The sequence below is a fragment of the Theropithecus gelada genome, chromosome 7a, assembly GCF_003255815.1.
Source record: "Theropithecus gelada isolate Dixy chromosome 7a, Tgel_1.0, whole genome shotgun sequence".
NCBI classification, from domain to species: Eukaryota; Metazoa; Chordata; class Mammalia; order Primates; family Cercopithecidae; genus Theropithecus; species Theropithecus gelada.
The window spans coordinates 24,164,654-24,184,181 of NC_037674.1; the positions used below are offsets into that span (position 1 = coordinate 24,164,654).

At 38.8% G+C, this 19,528-nt stretch overlaps 1 protein-coding gene across 1 annotated transcript in view; it reads right to left on the bottom strand.

Annotated features, from left to right (window-relative positions):
• Positions 1-5,904: 5,904 nt before the first annotated feature.
• SHC4 (SHC adaptor protein 4) overlaps positions 5,905-19,528 on the bottom strand; it is a 141,335-nt gene continuing 127,711 nt past the window's right edge. The window contains exons 11-12 of the mRNA XM_025389582.1: positions 17,270-17,523; positions 5,905-8,317 (exon numbers count right to left, since the gene is read on the bottom strand). Of these exons, the coding sequence (XP_025245367.1) occupies positions 8,162-8,317; positions 17,270-17,523 (410 nt within the window). The 3' untranslated portion in view covers positions 5,905-8,161. The remainder of the gene's footprint in view (positions 8,318-17,269; positions 17,524-19,528) is intronic.

Genomic DNA, 19,528 nt, shown 5'->3' on the forward strand with positions numbered 1-19,528 from the left:
TGGGCGGAGCCGTGCCGGCTCGGGGCAGAGCGAGGAGACAGGAGTCTCCGCCTTCCTCAAGCTTGGTTGAGAAGTCCGCCTGCAGTTGCAAAGCACGGCTGTTTGAAAGCGGGCGCCAGAGGTGGCGGGAAGCTCCCCCTGTGCGCCCATTGGTGAATTCGTGAGCCAATTACGAGGAAGTTACTCTGGAGTGGGCGGGCTGATCGGTTGCCTAGAGACGCCGAGGCGCTTTGCCCGCTACCTTCGGCCAGGGTGCACCGGCCTTACCGGGACCCCTTGCCCCTTTGGTAGCGGAGACTGCAGAGATGACTCGTGCCTCCTACGCTTCAGCACACAGAATCCCGCAGATTCCCCACCGAACTCTTGCCTTAGAGGTTTTTTACATTTGCCCTTCTTGTTTTCTAAGGCATCTGCTTCCCCATTACCTAACAGCCTTAGATGTTCTGCTTTGTCTTCTATCTTACTAGGTGCCGCTTTGTTTACATTTTTGCTTCTTTAAACTGATAAGATGGCACATTTGTCCACGTGTCTGTTCACTATTCTAATTTCCTCGGGTGTAAGTGTTCTTGTCGCTTAGGTGTATATTATTAACCTGCCCCTAAAGACAGCGCCACCCAGTCCTCAGTGAAGCCCAGCACTGTGTCTACCTTCTCTGGCTGAAACAGTTCCAGTGAATAATAAAGGAATTGGTGGCAGCAGGTTCACATATCCTTTCAACTCTTTCCCATGTGTACTGGCGTGGAGTAAAATGGCTGTTCGAGGCTCTTCATAATGTGGCTAATTTTCCTTTGCTACTTAACCACCCACCCCCATGCCTACACTGACCCCTGTAACCCCATAAACTGGTATAGGGTTTGGCAAATAACAGGTAATTTAATCCACTGTAATAGAATGAATGAAATCACAGTCTGAGCTAACAATGGTTCCCAGAGCGCTTTTTTTGTTTCACCTGCTGTGAAAGCTGTTTCTTTCACCTGCATTGCCTCTACCTTACTTCTCCTCCTACTTAGTTTTCGAGATAGACTATCACCTCTTTTGAAGCCTTTCATGATACACACTCCCTCACTTCGCAGAAATGATCTTTCCCACCTCTGTACACAGTGTATCCTATATATCCCATTATAGTTCTTATATCTACTGTAAGTTTTTGTGTGTCTGTTACACTCAGTATAATGTGAATATCTTGAAGTACTCACTTTACTTCTTGGGTATCTAACATGTTTCATGACCCTGGTAGGCACTCAAAACAATTACGTTAAATGAGTAAATGAATAAATGAACAAATAGATGAAGATTTTGGCAGGGGGGGGCGGGCAGTAAAAGCAAATAAAAGGCATTCAAGTAAATGGCATTTGTTGAATCCGAGCCAAGGCATCTTAGTGAGAATCAAATGCACTTTTCACTTCTCACATCCCACTGAAGTCGATTGGCAAACTTCTGTGCTGAGGGTTATAATGGAGTGCTGCAACAAGAATGCCAGGTGATCCCCATGCACAAACAACTGCTTCTTAGAAGGATGAAAGCATAAAAGGTGTCAGGGGAAACACAGGAGGAGGCAGTGTTTATAATCCTTTACACAGTGCTTTACAGATTGGTAAATTATTTCACAAGCATTATCTCATTCGGTTCTCACTACAACACTGTGGGGGGGCCTAGGTATTCCTACCCCATTTTCCAGTTGAAGAAACTTACATAAAAATAAATTAAGTGACTTGTCCAAGGCTACACAGCTAATACAAGGCAGACAGAATTTGAAACCAGGTCCTTTATCTCCAAACCCAGAGCTCATCACTACATACAAAATACTTTAGTGAGCCTAGTATATATGTGACAAAGAGGGAAAATAAAGAATAAATCAACCTCCCATCTTGCCATGCCTCTAAAAATAGTTTTTAGTGGAGTTATGGATATATTCGACTAAATTTTCTTTGACCACGTATCCTGTTTAAGGATCCTGTTTAGCCTAGGTGCAGGGTAGGACTCCTATGCTCAAGGTACCAACACTTTGAGTTACAAGGTCCTTACATAGAAAGATAAATAATAACAAAAAATGTTTACTAAGTGTAGTAAGAATAGGCAATAATTCTAGGGAAAGTGAACACCTAAGGATGAATCTATCAAGGCAGGTTCGAGGAAGAAGAGGAGGAGAGAGCTCAACAGGCCAGTTGATTGGCATGAGTGAAATTTGAAGGCCAGACAAGCAAAAGTGCAGGAATCTTAAATTTAGAGGTAAGTCTGGAGAAGAAGGCAGGAAGGAGGTAGTCCATAGAAGAGCTTTAAGCCTGGGAGAATAGGAAAGGCATTCTACAGAGGTCAGGTAATGGTGTGCACATCTGAAGAAACACAAGCAGACAGAGGCATTCTGGGATAACAAAGGCAAATGTGGGGGAAGAAAGTAAAACTGCCAAAGATCTCAAATGCGGGACGAAAGGGTATTTGTGAAACGTTTGCTCCATGTTTGCCTTGCATGTTTTAAATGGGCACACCTATGAGCTGGGTGAGACATTTCAAGGGAAAATGTCGCATTATTGATGAGATGGGGTCCCTCCCACTAACAAGCATTTATAAAAGTAAAGCTAAACCATCATTTCTCCTTTTTCCTCCTTTTTGGTGTCAAAGCTATCAGGTCAAAGCAATGCCACCACAGGAGTGCTATCCAAAGTGCTATCATCAAGGAATACTATCCTCAAAGGAACACAGAACTTAGAGTAAGAAGATCTGAGTTCAAGTCCCAGCTCTCCTATCTACTAGCATTGTCCATAACAATTTAACACTCAAAAGCCTCAACGTCCTTACCTGAAAATTGGGATGATAATACCCACTTCTCAGGATTGTGGCAAAAAAAAGCAAAACAAAAGAGAGATTGTGTGAAACAGCTTTTAAATGTAAAAATATTATTTTCCATTGTGTTTCTATGTACTATGGCTTATTGGACTAGAGTACACACGGGGGTCTGAGGTAGTTTTCATCCTTCAATCCAATCACGTTGACACTCAGTATTAGCTATCACAAGCACCGTTTGTTGAAATGGCTAGCCTTTATCTATTGAGTTGCTTTACATCTTTGTCAAAAATCAGTTGGACATATTTGAGTGGTCTGCTTCTGGGTCCTCCATCTTGTTCCATTAACCTATGTATCTATTCCTCCACCAACATCAATACAGTCTTTAAAATGATATAATGTCTTAAAATCAGATGACTCCTCCCACCTTGTTCTTTTTTAAAATTGTTTTAGCTATTCTATTTCCTCTGCCTTTCCACATACATTTTAGAATAATCTGTATCTACAAAAATCTTGCTGAAAGTTTGACAGGAAGTCTGTATATCAATTTGGGGAAGTTGACATCTTTCTTATATTGAAGTTTGTAATGTATGAACACAGTATGCTCTCCATTTATTAGATCTTCTTTGATTTCCTTCATCAGCATTCTGTCATTTGCAGTGTGTGTCTTGTACATATTTTGTTAGGTTTACATGCATGTCCTTTTTAGCAGCTGTAAATAGTATTACATTTTTAATTTTGTGTCTATATGTTCATTGTTAATATATAGAAATGCAATTTAATTTTGTATGTTTATCTTGTATCCTCTAAGCTTTGCTGAACTTAGTTCTAGGAGGGATTTTTTGGTCATTTTTTGAATTTGGGGATTTTGAGGGTTTTTGTAGATCCTTGGAATTTTGCACATAAACAATCATGTTATCTGCAAATAGGGACAGTTTTATTTCTTCTTTTCTGATCTGTATACCTTTTATTTCCTTTTCCTGTCTTATTGCACTGGCTAGAACTTCCAGTACTATATTCACAAGAATAGTGATAATAGATATCATTGCTTTGCTCCTGATTTTAGAGGGAAATGACTCAGGCCATGATTTTAAGTATAATATTAGTTAGCTGTAGTTTCTTTGTAGATTTTTTTTTAAGACAAGGTCTCACTTTATTGTCCAGGCTGGAGTGCCAGGGCACAGCTATGGCTCACTGCAGTCTTGGCCTCCCAGGCTCAGGTGATCCTCCCACCTCTGCCTCTTGAGTAGCTAGGACTACAGGTGCATACCAACACACCCAGCTAATATTTTTAAAATTTTCTGTAGAGATGGGGTTCTGCCATGCTGCCCAGGCTGGTCTCAAACTCCTGAGCTCAAGCGACTGCCTGCCTTGGCCTCCCAAAGTGTTGGGATTATGGGTGTGAACCACCAAGCATGGCCTCTGTAGATGGTCTTTATTTTTAGTTTACTAAGAATTTTTATCATAAATTGATGTTGAACTGTATCAAATGCATTTTCGGCACCAATTGATATCATGTGGTTTTTCTTCTTTAGCTTCTTAATATAGTGGATTACAGTGATTGATTTTCAAACATTGAACTAGCCTTGTATTCCTGGAATTAACCTTAATTAGTCATATTATGGTACATAATTCTTTTTATATAATGGGGAATACTCCTTGATAATATTTTGTTAATGATTTTTTATCATATTCATAGAGATTTCATCAGTAGTTTTCTTTTTTTTTGCTGTTTTTGTCAGTTTTGATGTCAGAGTAATTTTACCTTCAAAATATGAATAGAGAAGTATTCCCTTCACTTCAAGTTTCTGGAAGCAATTGTATAGTATTAATGTTATTTCTTCAAATGATAGAATTCTCCAATGAAACATCTTAACCTGGAATTTCTTTGGGGGAGGTAATTGTGAATTCAGTTTTCATAATAGTTATAAAGTTATTCAAATGATCAACTTCATATTGGCTAAACTGCGGTAGTTTGTACTTTTTGAGGAATTGGTCTATTTCATCTAAGTTGTTGTCAAATTTATATGTGTAGAACTGTGTGTGGCATTCCCCTATTATTCTTTTGATGTTTTCAGAGTCTGTAATGATAAATTCTCTTTCATTCACAGACTAAAACCACTTGTCCCATTAGTAAGACTATGGCAAACTACAGACAATTCATTTGGAACACTAATATGTCGATATTTAAATATTTTCCACAGATGCAGATGGTATATTTCACATATGTTTGACATAGTGATTTCATATTATAATTTTTGTCGGTCTATAATTCCAATCATAAAAGGTAACAGGGTCAGGTTTGTTACTTTTCCATATATAATTACAAGTAATAAAATGGCAAAATTAGTAGAAGGAATTGCAAGAAACATGAAGGTGGGATTAAAAGGATCTCTGTAAGATTGAAATGCATTTGAAGTTGTTCTTGAGCAAAATAACCAATGCTTCAAAATACAGCTTGAGTTTTAATAATAATAACAAGTTGACATTTTTGCTGTAATTCATTTATGGTTACCTGAAAATCTGTACTTATTTCTCTGCAAATTAGCTTTGCCTTCCTGGCTAACCCAAAGCCACTCTAATGTTTTTAGAAGCTTGACTCTCTTCAAAGTCCTCTGTGCTGGATGTACTCCATTTATTTGCCCTTCCAGATCTCCCCCTCTAGTCTTTTCCATCCCCTCTGTTCCCAGGAGGCTGACCTCTAGAACTCCATCAAGGAGCTCCCTTGCTCTCTGTCTTCAAGTTGCTTGGGCCAGTGGACAATCCCAGCAGGAAATAGGGGGAACAGAAGAATGTTGGGTTATTAATATCCCTCACTGCCTCTTAGTTGAGTCAGCAGGGCTGACTGCATTCCTCCACTACAGGCCACAGCTCCTAAAAGGCAGCCCTTGCACACAGCTCCCTCTCCAGATTCGGTTAGCTGTTCTTTCCCTTTTTCCCTTAATTGGCCCCAGGGCACTGCATTCTCCCTCCTGATTTCCCTAAACTCTGTCCACACGTTTGTAAATAGTCCCTTTATTAAACTCACCTTGAATTATCCAGTTTGATTGAATCAATGTGTTTCCCTGATACATTTTACAAATGACAGTTTCCAAATCCCAAACATCAGACATATTCTGTCAATTGTCACAAAGCAATAATCATTTATTTTTTAAAGTCATTTACAGGTATTTGTAGGCAAATGGATTTCCACTTGAAGACAGATAAAGAATGTGAGATTAAAATAGCATGCAGACATTCCTTTTATTGTTTCCTTTTGTTTTAACTGTGTCTGTGGTATTTTTAAGTGCCGTATTTAACTACTATACTATTACAGTCAAATACTGATTATCCATGTGTACTGCTGACACCATTTACAGTCATTGCATCTATTTGTATCAGGAACTCTTGCTACCAAGTTAATACTCTGCTCAGCTAGACTGAGACCACAGCCCTGCTCTGTGTCGGATAAAAGTGGTTAGACTACCCATACATTTCTAATGTCTATACCCATGCTGATCCCCTTTTTAAGGACAAATGATCAAGACCTAAGGTATATGGAAAACTGGTGAAAAGTACATTAATTCTAGTTGTATAAGAGGAAACAAATCCATCTAAAAAGTTAATGGCAGTAGAAATAAAAATCATAAGCCTTTACAGTAAAATATTAGAGTATGCTTGGTTTCTAATGATTTCTATCCAAAAGAAGTTCTATTTAAAACTTAGCAAATATATCACAATCACAAAGACTAAGTTGTATCTACATAGCCAAAATGAAATGGAGTTAAGGCAATATCCAGATAACTCAAGATTTCTTAAAACAGACAAAAAACACACCAAAAAAAAAAAAAAAAACCATTTTTCTTGCAAAGGCAAGAAAAGGACAGAAGTAGTTTTCTGCTACTCAAACCAAATCCACTTTTATCATCATTCCCTATATTATTCCAAAGTTTCAATGTTTTAGACCAAATGGTTTGGAGTCTCAATTTTGTGAATGTTGATCTCAGGTGTGCCATTCATTCTGTGAGTATGGACACAGATTACAGAAAAGCTTAATTTTTTACCTTAACTGTACAGACTGGTTATCAATAACGACCTCGAACAAATGAAAAACTTGCTTTGTAGAGACTTGTACTAAGTTAGGACTGAAGTAGTCCTCCAAATTCCCCTACCCCATTTAGCTCATTTTATTGCCAAGGAAACTGGAAACCAAACAGATTCAGCAACTTGCTGAAGGTAACAGTGATAAGCCTCAGCGTCATGCTTTTCTGTACACCATGCTTAATCACTCTGTTAGTTTATCAGTTGGTCTACATGTGGCAAATCTTTCCAAGTGCTTCATTCAATATGTTTTTTTTTTTCTTTCTGCATTTTGTCTGATCATATGTATACAAGGTGCTAAGGATGTGAGAAACTATGATTCAGTGTCAGCCAATCAAGAAGAAATTTTCCTATAATTTCAAATAAATTCTGTACTTTTACTAAGAATGAAACAAATTTGAATAGTAAATATGAAAAATACTGGTTTTGTTTGCCATCTTTTAAATCCAAGCACTCATGAGGTTTTTTTTTGTTTTTTTGTTTTTTGTTTTGTTTTGTTTTTTTATAGCAGGAAGAGGGGAAGAATATAATGAAATCAGAAATGACTCATAGATTTGGCCTCTTCAGCTTGTCACATGCTGTACCTGAACAGTCTGAATAGCAAACACTGAGAAATGCTAGGCTAGAGAATTTGGGCCCCAATCCTTTTAACCAGCAAATGGGACAGTCCAATGAAACAGACAGCCACGTGAGTGGCTTTTGATTTGATTCCACTGACATCCACACAGTTCAAATTCAATGTCATATTTATTTTAACATTGCAGTGAAAAACGCTACTAAACAGAAAATGTAATAAAGTCAATAAGGCTCAAGAAAAATGCTTATTTTTTGTAGCAAGAAAAGCTTTTTTTTTTTTTTTTTTTTTGGCAAATGGTTCTGTAGTCATAGAACATGAAGATACTTAGAATTAATCTCCCAATATGAAAATGTCCCCAAATTATCAAGTTGAAAGGCACATACCACTGCCCCAGCAGTTCATTCAAGTTGTCGTTAGCATGTGAAATTTTAGTTGTGCTTTTAGCTTGTGATCAATGCAATATGGCCTTAAAAAGTGACATCCGTGCATACATATAATTTCTTTTAAAATGACCAACCCTCTTCCTCTTTTCTGATTTTCATTACTGAAGATCAATTTTTGTTAGTTCTTCATTTGATAGAGGACCTGGTCCATGATGGTCTCGGAAAGATGCACTTCACAGTTTGTGCTCTATTTTATCTACAAACAAAGTTTCAATTATCTTTGTGTCCTAATACAAAATGGGGTTTCTTGAAATATCAGTGTGATGGTGCTTTAATACTGTCATTTGTTGGAATGCAAAAGTGCTGGATTATTATCTTTTCTCACTGGTTGTTTAAGGCTTACTTCACTTCCAGAAGAGATGATTGGCAAACTGTTATCCATATGGTATCTGATTAGGTGGCCGACGTTATCAAATACATGATCCTTGGTCCTCACCTTGAAAAAGAAGTACAAATATATTTAGGTTAAATTATAGTAGTTCTCCTGAAAGATATAAACAATCAGGGGGGAAATGCCAGATATATCCCTAAAGTAGACACTTTGCTGAAGAAAAGGTCCTTTTTTTTTTTTGTGGAGACAGTCTCACTCTGTCGCCCAGGCTGCACTGTAGTGGCACGATCTCGACTCACTGCAACCTCCGCCTCCTGGGTTCAAGCAATTCTAGTGCCTCAGCCCGAGTAACTGGGACTACAGGCACGTGCCACCATGCCTGGCTAATTTTTTTGTATTTTAGTAGAGGTGGCGTTTCACCATGTTGTCCAGGTTAGTCTCAAACTCCTGAGCTCAGATGCCCACCTTGGCCTCCCAAAGGGCTACGAGAAAAGGTGCTTTTAAATAGTTGACTCTGTATTCCCTGGTCAACGATTTCCTCGTTCCTCATTACCATTGTAAAGCAACCAACCATTCCAATAGGTTAGGAAAATGGTAGGCACTTGTTACCCAATCCAAATTTGCAATCAGCCTCTTTGCAGTATTATCGCTTGGTATATTCTGTGTTACTATCTCTATGACTATTTAACTGGTTTGCATACAAGCATGAATCCCAGGATTGTAATTATCTTCTGTTAACCACAGTGCTTCCATATCACCTTGTCCCTGTCGGAAGCAGGCCTTTCTGGAGAAGTCCTACCTCCTGCCTCTCTTTGGAGGCTCAGCATTCCTGTGTTCTCCAAGAAGCCTCCTCAGACCTTTCTAATAGGCATTCATGTCTCCTTCCCACAGACTTCATGGTAGCTGATTCACAGATATTTGTTGCATGGAACTTACTTTCTGTATGCCAAAGAAATTCAATTTTCTTATGGCATGCCTTCTATGGAATTCCCTTCCTAGTACCCTATGCATAGACAGAAGACGTACATTACTGTCCATTGTGGCTCCACCAGTTTGGTGGCCTGGTTATATATGTGCTCCTGTTTGGAGGGTGGCTAGTAACCATCCAGGAAAGGGAAGATATGCAACAAGGCAGCACCTTGTTATGTATTTCTGCTAGTTCTCCTACAAGGGATTCTTGGAGTTCTGTCCAGATGGTTTTTGTCATATTAAAATCATGCGTAATTACTGGAATAATTAACACAATTTGAATATGGACTATGACTTAGATAATAGTATTGTATAAATGTTAAGTTTCCTGATTTTGATCTTTGTACCATGACTGTGGAAGAGAATATCTCTGTTCTTAGGAAATACACATTCAAGGATTTACAGGAAAGGACACAATGGCACCAATTTGCTCTCCAATGGCTCCAAACCTCAAAGAGGTTTTCATCTCATTCCCATCCCATACCAGATCAGCTGACCAATCCTGCCATTCTATGTTCTTAATGCCACGTTACTCTGCCTTCTTCTTTGTATTTCTTCTGCCTCCATTTTGCCTCAGGCTTTCATTACTTTTTACCTAGAAGCCTCTAATTACTTTCTCTGTCCCTGGTCTTTCCCGTTCTCTTTAATCAATCCTGTATACAAGTGTCAAATTAATCTTTCAAGTACAGAGATTGTAAACAGGCCACTCTGACCGAATGCCCCATACGCTTTAGTTTGCTAGGGGCTAGGATGGGGGAGGGAGGGTTATGCACAGAGAGTTTGAACCATTTTGAATTAAAAATAGGGAGATTTCCTATAAAACTCTGGTTTTATGACTTATTTGAAAAAAATAAAATCTGGTCGCACTGGGCCTCTGCTCTGCATGACAGCAATTGATTGGAGCTGAGTGGTGACTGCCCCCTTACACAGGATAGGTGCCTTTTTTTACTGTACCTTATGCTCGCTCTATCCCCTGCCCAGCTTTATTCACTTACAGTACTGGCCTAGCCCTGCAAACACTTGTGTTTGTAACCTCACCCACACAAGATTTTTTCCTTGTGGTAAGAAACATATAACATGAGATCTGTTATACATGTATTTAACAGATATATATATATGTATTTATAATATAATTCAATTAGTCAAGGATTCGTTTTATTTATTTATTTATTTATTATTTATTTATTTTTGAGACGAGTCTTGCTCTGTTGCCCAGGAGGCTGGAGTGCAGTGGCACCATCTTGGCTCACTGCAAGCTCCGCCTCCCGGGTTCACGCCATTCTCCTGCCTCAGCCTCCCGAGTAGCTGGGACTACAGACGCCCGCCACCTCGCCCAGCTACTTTTTTGTATTTTTAGTAGAGATGGGGTTTCACCGTGTTAGCCAGGATGGTCTCAATCTCCAGACCTCGTGATCCTCCTGCCTCGGCCTCCCAAAGTGCTGGGATTACAGGTGTGAGCCACTGCAACTGGCCAATATATGTGTTATATAACAGTTAACAAGACTGTACACTTAACAGATTTTTAAGTGTACAGTACAGTCTTGTTAACTGTTAAGTACAATGTTATACAGCAGATCTCTGGAACTTTTTCATCTTGCATGAATGACTGAAACTTTTACCCATCAAACAGCAACTACCCATTTCCTTGAGAACATTATAGCATGGGACAGGATTGCCTTCTTTTCTATGGTTGTTCTATAGTGTTCCACTGTATGGATATACTATATTTTCTTTATCCATTAGTTCTTTGGTGGATCTTTGTTTTCACCTCTTGACTACTGTGAATAATGCTGCAATAAACATGGGAGTGCAAATATCTTTTCAAGATCCTGCTTTCGGTTATTTTGTATAATTACCCAGAAGTGAGGTTGCTAGATCATATGGTAGTTTTATTTTTAATTTTTTGAGAAACCTCCAAACTGTGTTCCATAGAGGCTGCACAATTTTACACGCCCACCAATAGTGCACAGGGGCTCCAATTCTTCACATCCTTGCAAACACCTTTTATCTTCTTCCTCTTTTTTTAAAATAATGGCCATCTTAACAAGTGTGAGGTATTATCTCACTGTGGTTTTGATTTGCATTTTCCTGATGATTAATGATGTTGAGCATGTTTTCATATACCCGTTGGTCATTTTTTGGTCTTTTTGGAGAAATCTCTATTCATTCAAGTCCTTTGCCTATGTTTTAATTGGTTGCTTTTATTTTTTTGCTATCGAGTTGTAGGCGTTCCTTACATATTTTGGATATTAACTCCTTATCAGATACATTGTTTGCAAATAGTTTCTCTCATTCTGTAGGTTGCCTTTTCACTAAGCTGACTGTTTTCTTTGCTGTGCAGAAGCTTTTTAGTTTAACGTAATGCCACTTCTCCAGGGTCCCTTTTATTGCCTGTGGAAATACCACTTTTCCTTCTGCCTCTAGTTTCATTCCACTGATATGCGGCATGATGCCAGCCTCTTAAATTTGTCAAGACTTGTCTTGTTATCTAACATGATCTATTCTGGAGAATGTTTTGTGTGTACCTAAGAAGAATATGTATTCTGTTGCTGTTGGATGGAATGTTCTGTATATGTATGTTAGATCTATAGTGTTGTTCAAGTTCTTTTTTTCCTCATTGATCTGTCTGGTGGTCTATCCATTATGGAAAGTGGGGTGTTTAATCTCCCTACTATTAATGTTTTGCTATCTATTTCCCCCTTTAGTTCTGTCAATGTTTGCTTCATATACTTGGGTACATTGATGTGCATATATATTTATAATTATTATATCTTCCTGAAGAATTGATCCTTTTAACATTATATCATGTCCTTCTTGGTCTCTTTTGACATTTTGACTTAAAGTTTATTTTGTTTGATATAAGTATGACCACTCCTGCCCTCTTTTGGTTATCATTTTCATTAAATATCTTTTTCTAAACTTTCACTTTCAACCTACGTGTGTCCTTAAATCTAAAGTGAGTCCTTGCCAGGCGTGGTGGCTCATGCCTATAATCCCAACACTTTGGGAGGCCAAGGCAGGTGGATCACCTGAGGTCAGGAGTTTGAGACCAGACTGGCAGACATGGTGAAACCTCGTCTCCATTAAAAATATATAAATTAGCTGGGCATGGTGGCAAACCCCTCTGGTCCCAGCTACTCGGGAGGCTGAGGCAGGAGAATCACTTGAACCCAGGAGGCGGAGGTTGTAGTGAGCTGAGATTGTGCCACTGCACTCCAGCCTGGGCTATACAGCAAGACTCCATCTCAAAAAAAATAAAATAAATAAAATAAAATAAAGTGAGTTTCTTATAGATAGCATGTAGTTGGATCTTGTTTTTTTTTTTTAAATCAATTCAGTCACTCTATGCTTTTTGATTACAGAATTTAATATATTTACATTTAAAGTAGTTAATACTAGAGAAGAATTATTACCATTCTATTAATTGTTTTCTGAATTAAAGCTCTTTTTGGTCCTGTTTTTCCTTTCTTGCTGTCTTCCTTTGTGTTTCATTGATTTTTCCTAGTGAGTAGGCTTTAATTCCTTTATCATTTTGTTTTGTGTATCTTCTAGAAGTATTTTCTGTGTGGTTACCATGGGGCTGACATAAAACGTGGCTATAACAATCTATTTTAAACTGATAATAACTTAACTTCAATCACATACAAATACTCTACACTGTTATTTCTCCACACACAATTTTATGTTATTGATGTCACCAATTACGTTTTTAAAGTTCGTGTATTCATTAACGTATTTTATAGTTATATAGTTATTGCTGCATAATAACATTTTGGTTAACAACAGACTGCATATACAATGGTGATCCCATAAGATTATAATGAAGCTGAAAAATTCCTGTTGCCTAATGGCAATTGTCCTAAAGAATTGACTAATGAGTTGTTGGAACTGAAACAGGAAGGCATAGCTGAAGAGGAGGCAAAAGGAAAGGAAAGTGCAGGCAAAGAAAAAGAAGAAGAATCCCCTCAAAAATTAACAATAAAGAGTTTAGCAGAAGCTTTTTCAGACCTTAACAAGTTTCTTGAAAAGACTAAAAACATGGACCCCCAACACCAAAAGGTTTCCATTAATAGAAAAGAATGCTCATGTTGCATTATCTGCATATGAGCAAATCTATGATGAAAAAAGAAACAAAGCAAGCAAACTGCCATGGTCATATTTCTGAAAATAGTGACACTTTCTCAAGAGACTCAGGCAGGTCCTTTAGGAGATATTCTAGAATAAGGCATTGTTATCATAGGAGATGACAACTCCATGCAAGTTATTGCCCCTTGAAGACTGTGGAATAAAATGTGGAGACAGAAGACAGTGATATTGATGATCCTGCCCCTGTCTAGTGCTAGCCTAATGTCTGTGTTTCTGTCTATATTTTTAACAACAAAAAAGTTTAAAAGTAAAAAATATAAATAAAAAAATTTAAAATAGGGAAAACCATATAGAATAAGGATATAAAGAAAAATATTTTTGTACAGCCGTATAACCTATATTTTAAGCTAAGTGTTATTACAAAAAAGTCAAAAGATTAAAGTAATTTAAATGTTTACATGTTTACAAAGTAAAAAAATTACAGTAAACTCAAGTTAATTTATTATTGAAGAAAGAAAATTTTAAAAAATAAACTTAGTGTGGTCTAAGTGTATAGTATTTATAAAGTGTGCAGTAGTGTGCAGTAATGTCCTAGGTCTCTACATTCGCTCACCACTCACTCACTGGCTCACCTGGAGCAATTTCCAGTCCTGCTAGCTTCATTCACAGTAAATGTTCTATATAGGTGTGACATTTCAAATCTTTTATATCCTATTTCACTGCACCTTTTCTATGTTTACATACACAAATATTTACCATTGTGTTACAATTGTCTACAGTATTCAGTACACTAACATGCTGTACAGGTTTGCAACCTACAAGCAATAGGCTATACCATATAGCCTATGTGTTAGTAGACTATACTATCTAGGTTTGTGTACATATATTCAAAACTGTTTGCACAATGAAAAAACCATCCAGCAATGTATTTCTCATAACATTTCCCAATTGTTAAGTGATACACAACTTATTTTTCATACTTTTGTCTTTTAACTTCTATAACCAGAATTATTTACACACTGCCATTACAATATTACAGTATTCTGTATTTTTCTATATATTTACCTTTACCAGCAAGCTTTGTACTTTCATATACTTTCATGTTACTGTTTAGTATCCTTTTGTTTCAACTTGAAGGACTTTAGCATTTCTTGTAAGGCAGATCTAGTAGTAACAAACTCCTCATCTTTTGTTTATCTCAGAAAGTCTGTATTTCTCCTTTATTTTTAAAGGATGGTTTTGGCCAGGCACGGTGGCTCATGCCTATAATCCCAGCACTTTGGGAGGCTGAGGCAGGTGGATAACCTGAGGTCTGGAGTTCAAGACCAGCCTGGCCAACATGGCAAAACCCCGTCTCTACTCAAAATACAAAAAATTAGCCAGGTGTGGTGGCGGGCACCTGTAATGCCAGCTACTTGGGAGGCTGAGGCAGGAGAATCGCTTGAACCTGGGAGGCAGAGGTTGCAGTGAACCAAGATGGCGCCATTGCACTCCAGCCTGGGTGACAAGAGTGAAACTGGTCTCAAAAGAAGGAAAAAAAAAAAAAAAGAAAGGATGAGTAGTCTTGGTTGGCAGTCCTTTTTCTTTTAGCATTTTGAATATATTGAACCCACTGATAGTCTTATGGGGGTTATGATAAATGTGCTGATAGTCTTATGGAGGCTCTCTGGTACATAATGAGTCTCTTGCTGCTTTCAAAATTCTCTGTTTTTGACAATTTGATTGTAATGTTTCATGATGTGAATGTCTTTGGGTTCCTCATAGTTGGAGTCCATTGGTCTTTTTGAATCTGATGTTCATTTTCATCCCTTACTTGGGAAGATTTCAGACATTATTTCTTTAAATAAGCTTTCTGCCCCCTTTTCCTCTCCTTCTTCTCCTTCACTCTCTTCTCCTTTTTGAAATCCAATAATGCATAAATTGGTCTGCTTGATGGTATATCATAAATCCCTTAGGCTTTCTTCACTTTTTAAAATTTTGCTGTTGTTGTTGTTGTTCCTTTTTCTGAAGAATTTCAAATGACTTCTCTTTGAGTTTGCTATTTTTCTTCTGCTTAATCAAGTCTGCTGTTGAACCCCTCTAGTGAGTTTTTCAGTTCAGTTATTGTATTCTTCAGGTCCAAAATTTCTGTCTGCCTCTTTTTTATATTTTCTTTCCCTCTGTTGATATTCTGACTTTGTTCATGGATGGTATTATTGAGCTCATACAGCATCTTTACCACACTTATTTTGAATTCTTTGTCAGTTAATTCATATGCCTCTGTTTCTTTAGGATCTGTTTCTATAGATTTATTTTGTTTGTTTGGGCCATGTTTCCCTGATTCTTTTTGAGTTTCATAACTTTGTGTTGGGATCTATGCATTTGAAAAACAGCCACCTCTCTTTTTCCTTACAAACTGGCATCATACAAGGGAAGAATCACACCAACCAGCCCAAATAGAGGTCCTGGGGGTCTCTAAAATCTTCTGTGGGAGGATGTGACTTTTCTGGGCCTATGTGTTCAATTTTTCAATTACAGAAGTTTGCCAGTTTTTCAGGAACGTGTAATCTCTTGCTCCTTCTGATGTCTGTGGCACTGCAAGTTCTCTGGTTCTATAGCAGCAAGCCACCCCACTCTCCCTGTTCTCCGTGGTCACAGGCATCCAAGGTATGCCAGCTTCCTTTCAGTGCCCCAAGCGGCAGGACAGATAACTGGTTCATCAGGCATCCCTCCAAAAAGTTGGAATTCTGGACATACTTCACTCCCCTCCCTCCCTTCTGAAGGAGAACCTTCAAGTTGTGTACTTTCTCCTATTTCTAGTGAGGAGTGCCAGCTGCAGCAAGCTACCCTGTGCTCTTCTTTGTTCTCAGTGGCTCCTGGCATCCAAAATATGGCAGTACCATGAGCACTCTATGTGAAGTGAGACAGAAAGCAGTCCCTCAGGCAACCCACTGAAAAGCCAGAACATGGCATGCAAGCTCTACTCTTCTCTTTCCCCCATCCCCCCAAGGGAGAGGTCATGAGACATGGAATTCCTTCCTGACACTGAGCTATGCTGATGTGGGGAAGGAGTTGATGCAGATAAAGTGAAATTGTTCTTCTTACCTGTTTCAACATGACTGTTTTCAGCTCTATGCTCACCTGAGGTACTACAACTTTTGAAGTGAATTCTGTGGCTCTCATAAAGGTATTTTGGTCGATATAGGTTTGTTAATTCTTTGTTTCTGTTGGGGGAATGAGGGCTGGGACTTCCTATTCTGCCATCTTGCTGATGTCACCACTCACATGGGCTTTGATTGCATCATTTGTCTCAAAACTGCCAATGCCTCCCCACTGCCTGGTAAATTAGGCATTTCTGCCCCATATGGATGGCTCTAACGTGCCTTTCCCAGGATAATTTTCTGTCTACAGGCATCCTTTGCTACTGTCATTCATCTTCTCTTGGCTTAATACCATTCTATGACTCTGTCTGCACCTATGGTTCCTTCCCTATACTCCAAATGTCCCTCTTTTGAAATCTTGCCTTCTTTCAAGGTTTGCTTTACATGATGGACCCTATAAGGAGCCTTCTCAGTTTGCCTCAACCAGAACGACCTCTCTGTTCTGAGAAACACCATAATGCTTTGGTTGAACCGTTCTTATCTCATTCAGCTTTACATTATAATTATTTAAGCACCTGTTTTATGAAATTATCAGCACTCTGAGAGCAAGGACTATGTATGTGATACTGAACAACAGTCAGTTGCAAATTCCTTTGCTTCGATATAGCAGGTATTCATTTAATTCATTGAATTGAACTGAAAAGGGCAGAAAGAGTCTGTCCTCTGCTTGATACTCCAGGGTGGCCTCCTACCCTAACCCCTCCACTACCCTCTAGTTAGCATGTCCTGCTCCAACTGGAAGGTTCCAGAAAAAGCAAACACTTAGCCTTGAGCACTATTCAATACCAGGTTTTGGAAATGATTCAGGTTATGCTTAATAGAACAACATCCTGTGAAACCTCTAATGAGAAGTCAATGATACCTTGCCTTCAGGATCCACCAGAAGAAGATGTTTTGCTTGGCCTCCCTGTAGTCCACTCAGCACATATTGGCCAGGGGAGGTTGCACTCTCTCGAACCAAAAAGTCCCCATCCTTTACCAAGAGGCTCTCTGCCGCCTTCCTGCTCAGCTTGCCATGATAGCATTCTTCACTCCACAGCTGCTGCTTAATGTGTGGCAAAGAATGTGAGCTGGCAGGCTGGGCTGTGGCACCCGGCTGAACAGTTTCTGGTGCCTCTGAAGTCAGAACACAAAGAGAGACATCATCGAGTTACCGCTTCATCCATCCATTCATTCATTTATTCACTCAGCAAATATAACCTGAGGTCCTACTGTGTGCCAGACATTGCTTAAATAATACTGCTTGGGGAAGAAATGAGATTTTTGTTTTCAGAACTCCCAACAGGCTTTAATTTAATGGTAGATCCAAACATTGCCTTTGGCTTCTGTTACCAGGGAAGCCTTGCCCAGGTGCAGGAGTTTTTCTTTCAGATGGGAAATGGAACAGACCCACGAGAACTGCTTTTATAACTGCAGAGAGAGGCTCTTTATGTCCCAGGGGTTGCATGTTAAAGAGAAAAAAGCTTATGCTGTACCTGGATTACAAATAATTTCTACAATGTTTCCAAACGCTTTGAAAATAGCTATAATAACTTTAGACCATCCCCACTTTTTAGCATTTAGCTCTTGTCCCCCTTTTTTAAAACTGAATTACTAATGTGTGTCTAGTCATTCTTCTGACCCAAAACTTCAAAACTTTGCTAAACCTCACAGCATTCCTAGTGAAGGACCACTTTGTTGTTTGTATCATTCACCTGCCTGGACAAAGAGAGTTGATGAGGTAAAAGAAGACAAATCATCAGGGAGGAATAACCCAAGGCAGCTCCCCAAGGCGCTGCCTACTAAGTGTTGTCCAGAGTTGAGAGCACTGGGGATGGGAAGGGACCTCCAATTAGCAGTTTATAGTACTATCCACACTCATAATAGTGGTAATAGTTACTGCATAGTTCTCATTTATCAAGTATGATAGAAACTGCTAAATGCTTTACATACATTATGTTGTTTAACTCTCACAATTAGACAGGCAAGGAAATGAATCTTTAGAAAGGGTGGCCGGACAGGATGGCTCATGCCTGTTATCCCAGCACTTTGGGAGGCCGAGGCAGGTGGATTACCTGAGCTCAGGAGTTCGAGACCAGCCTGGGAAACATGGTGAAACCCGGTCGCTACAAAAAATACAAAAAAAAAAAAAAAAAAAAGCCAGGCATAGTGGCACATGCCTGTAGTCCCAGCTACCTGGGGGGCCGAGGCAAGAGAATCGCTTGAACCAGGGAGGCAGAGGTTGCAATGAGCCAAGATCGCACCACTGCACTCCATCCTGGGCGACAGTGAGACCGTGCCTCAAACAAACAAAAAGGAAGGTTCAGGGACTTAAATTTACACTGCTAATAGTTGTAGATCTGAAATTTGAAACAAGGTCATCTGACTCCAAAGCCTAGATTCTTAATTACTAAACTCTAAGGCCCTTGCCTTGGATGTGAAAAGCTTTCTTTTAGTAGAATCTAGCCACTTTACTTCAGTAGTATCCACAAAGATCCCTTATTTGGGTCAGCCTTCAGCATCTCCAAAAGTAATAACGTAAAACTCTTATGTCTGAAACCAGGTTCTTATGTCTGAAACTGGCGTGTTTAATAAGGCAAATTTACCAGGAAAATAATCATAGAAACTAGATTTTGTTTTGTTTTGTTTTGTTTTTAAACGCAAAGGGTCTTTTAAATAGAAACCAGTCTTTATCTTCATAAACTCAAAGAAGTGTTTATATGTCCTTAGGTAAGGGTCTTGCAAATGAGAAATTCTCTTGACTATGAGTTTGTATGACTACAATTTACACATGATCATCCCATGAAGTCACTGGTGGACCAGTGTCCTGTAGTCGTAATTCAATTCTATCAATACATTACAGTTTTGTCCCTACTTGAGGGCTTCTTTCTGCACACAGTTATAATGCAGTATTCACAAACAGATCTTTTAAAAAGTATCATTCATCTAAATCTAATGGCTGGAAACATTCTCTTCTACAATCAAATCTTTCTATTGTTGCCAGAAATAGCCTGACAAAATGTATGCAGATTTGATGAATAATACTTGTAACTGGCCTTAGTGCTGCCTGCTTTCAGGCACAATGGATAACTTCTAATGAGTCGCTATATGTGTGTTTGTGTGTGTGAAAAAGCGTGTGAGT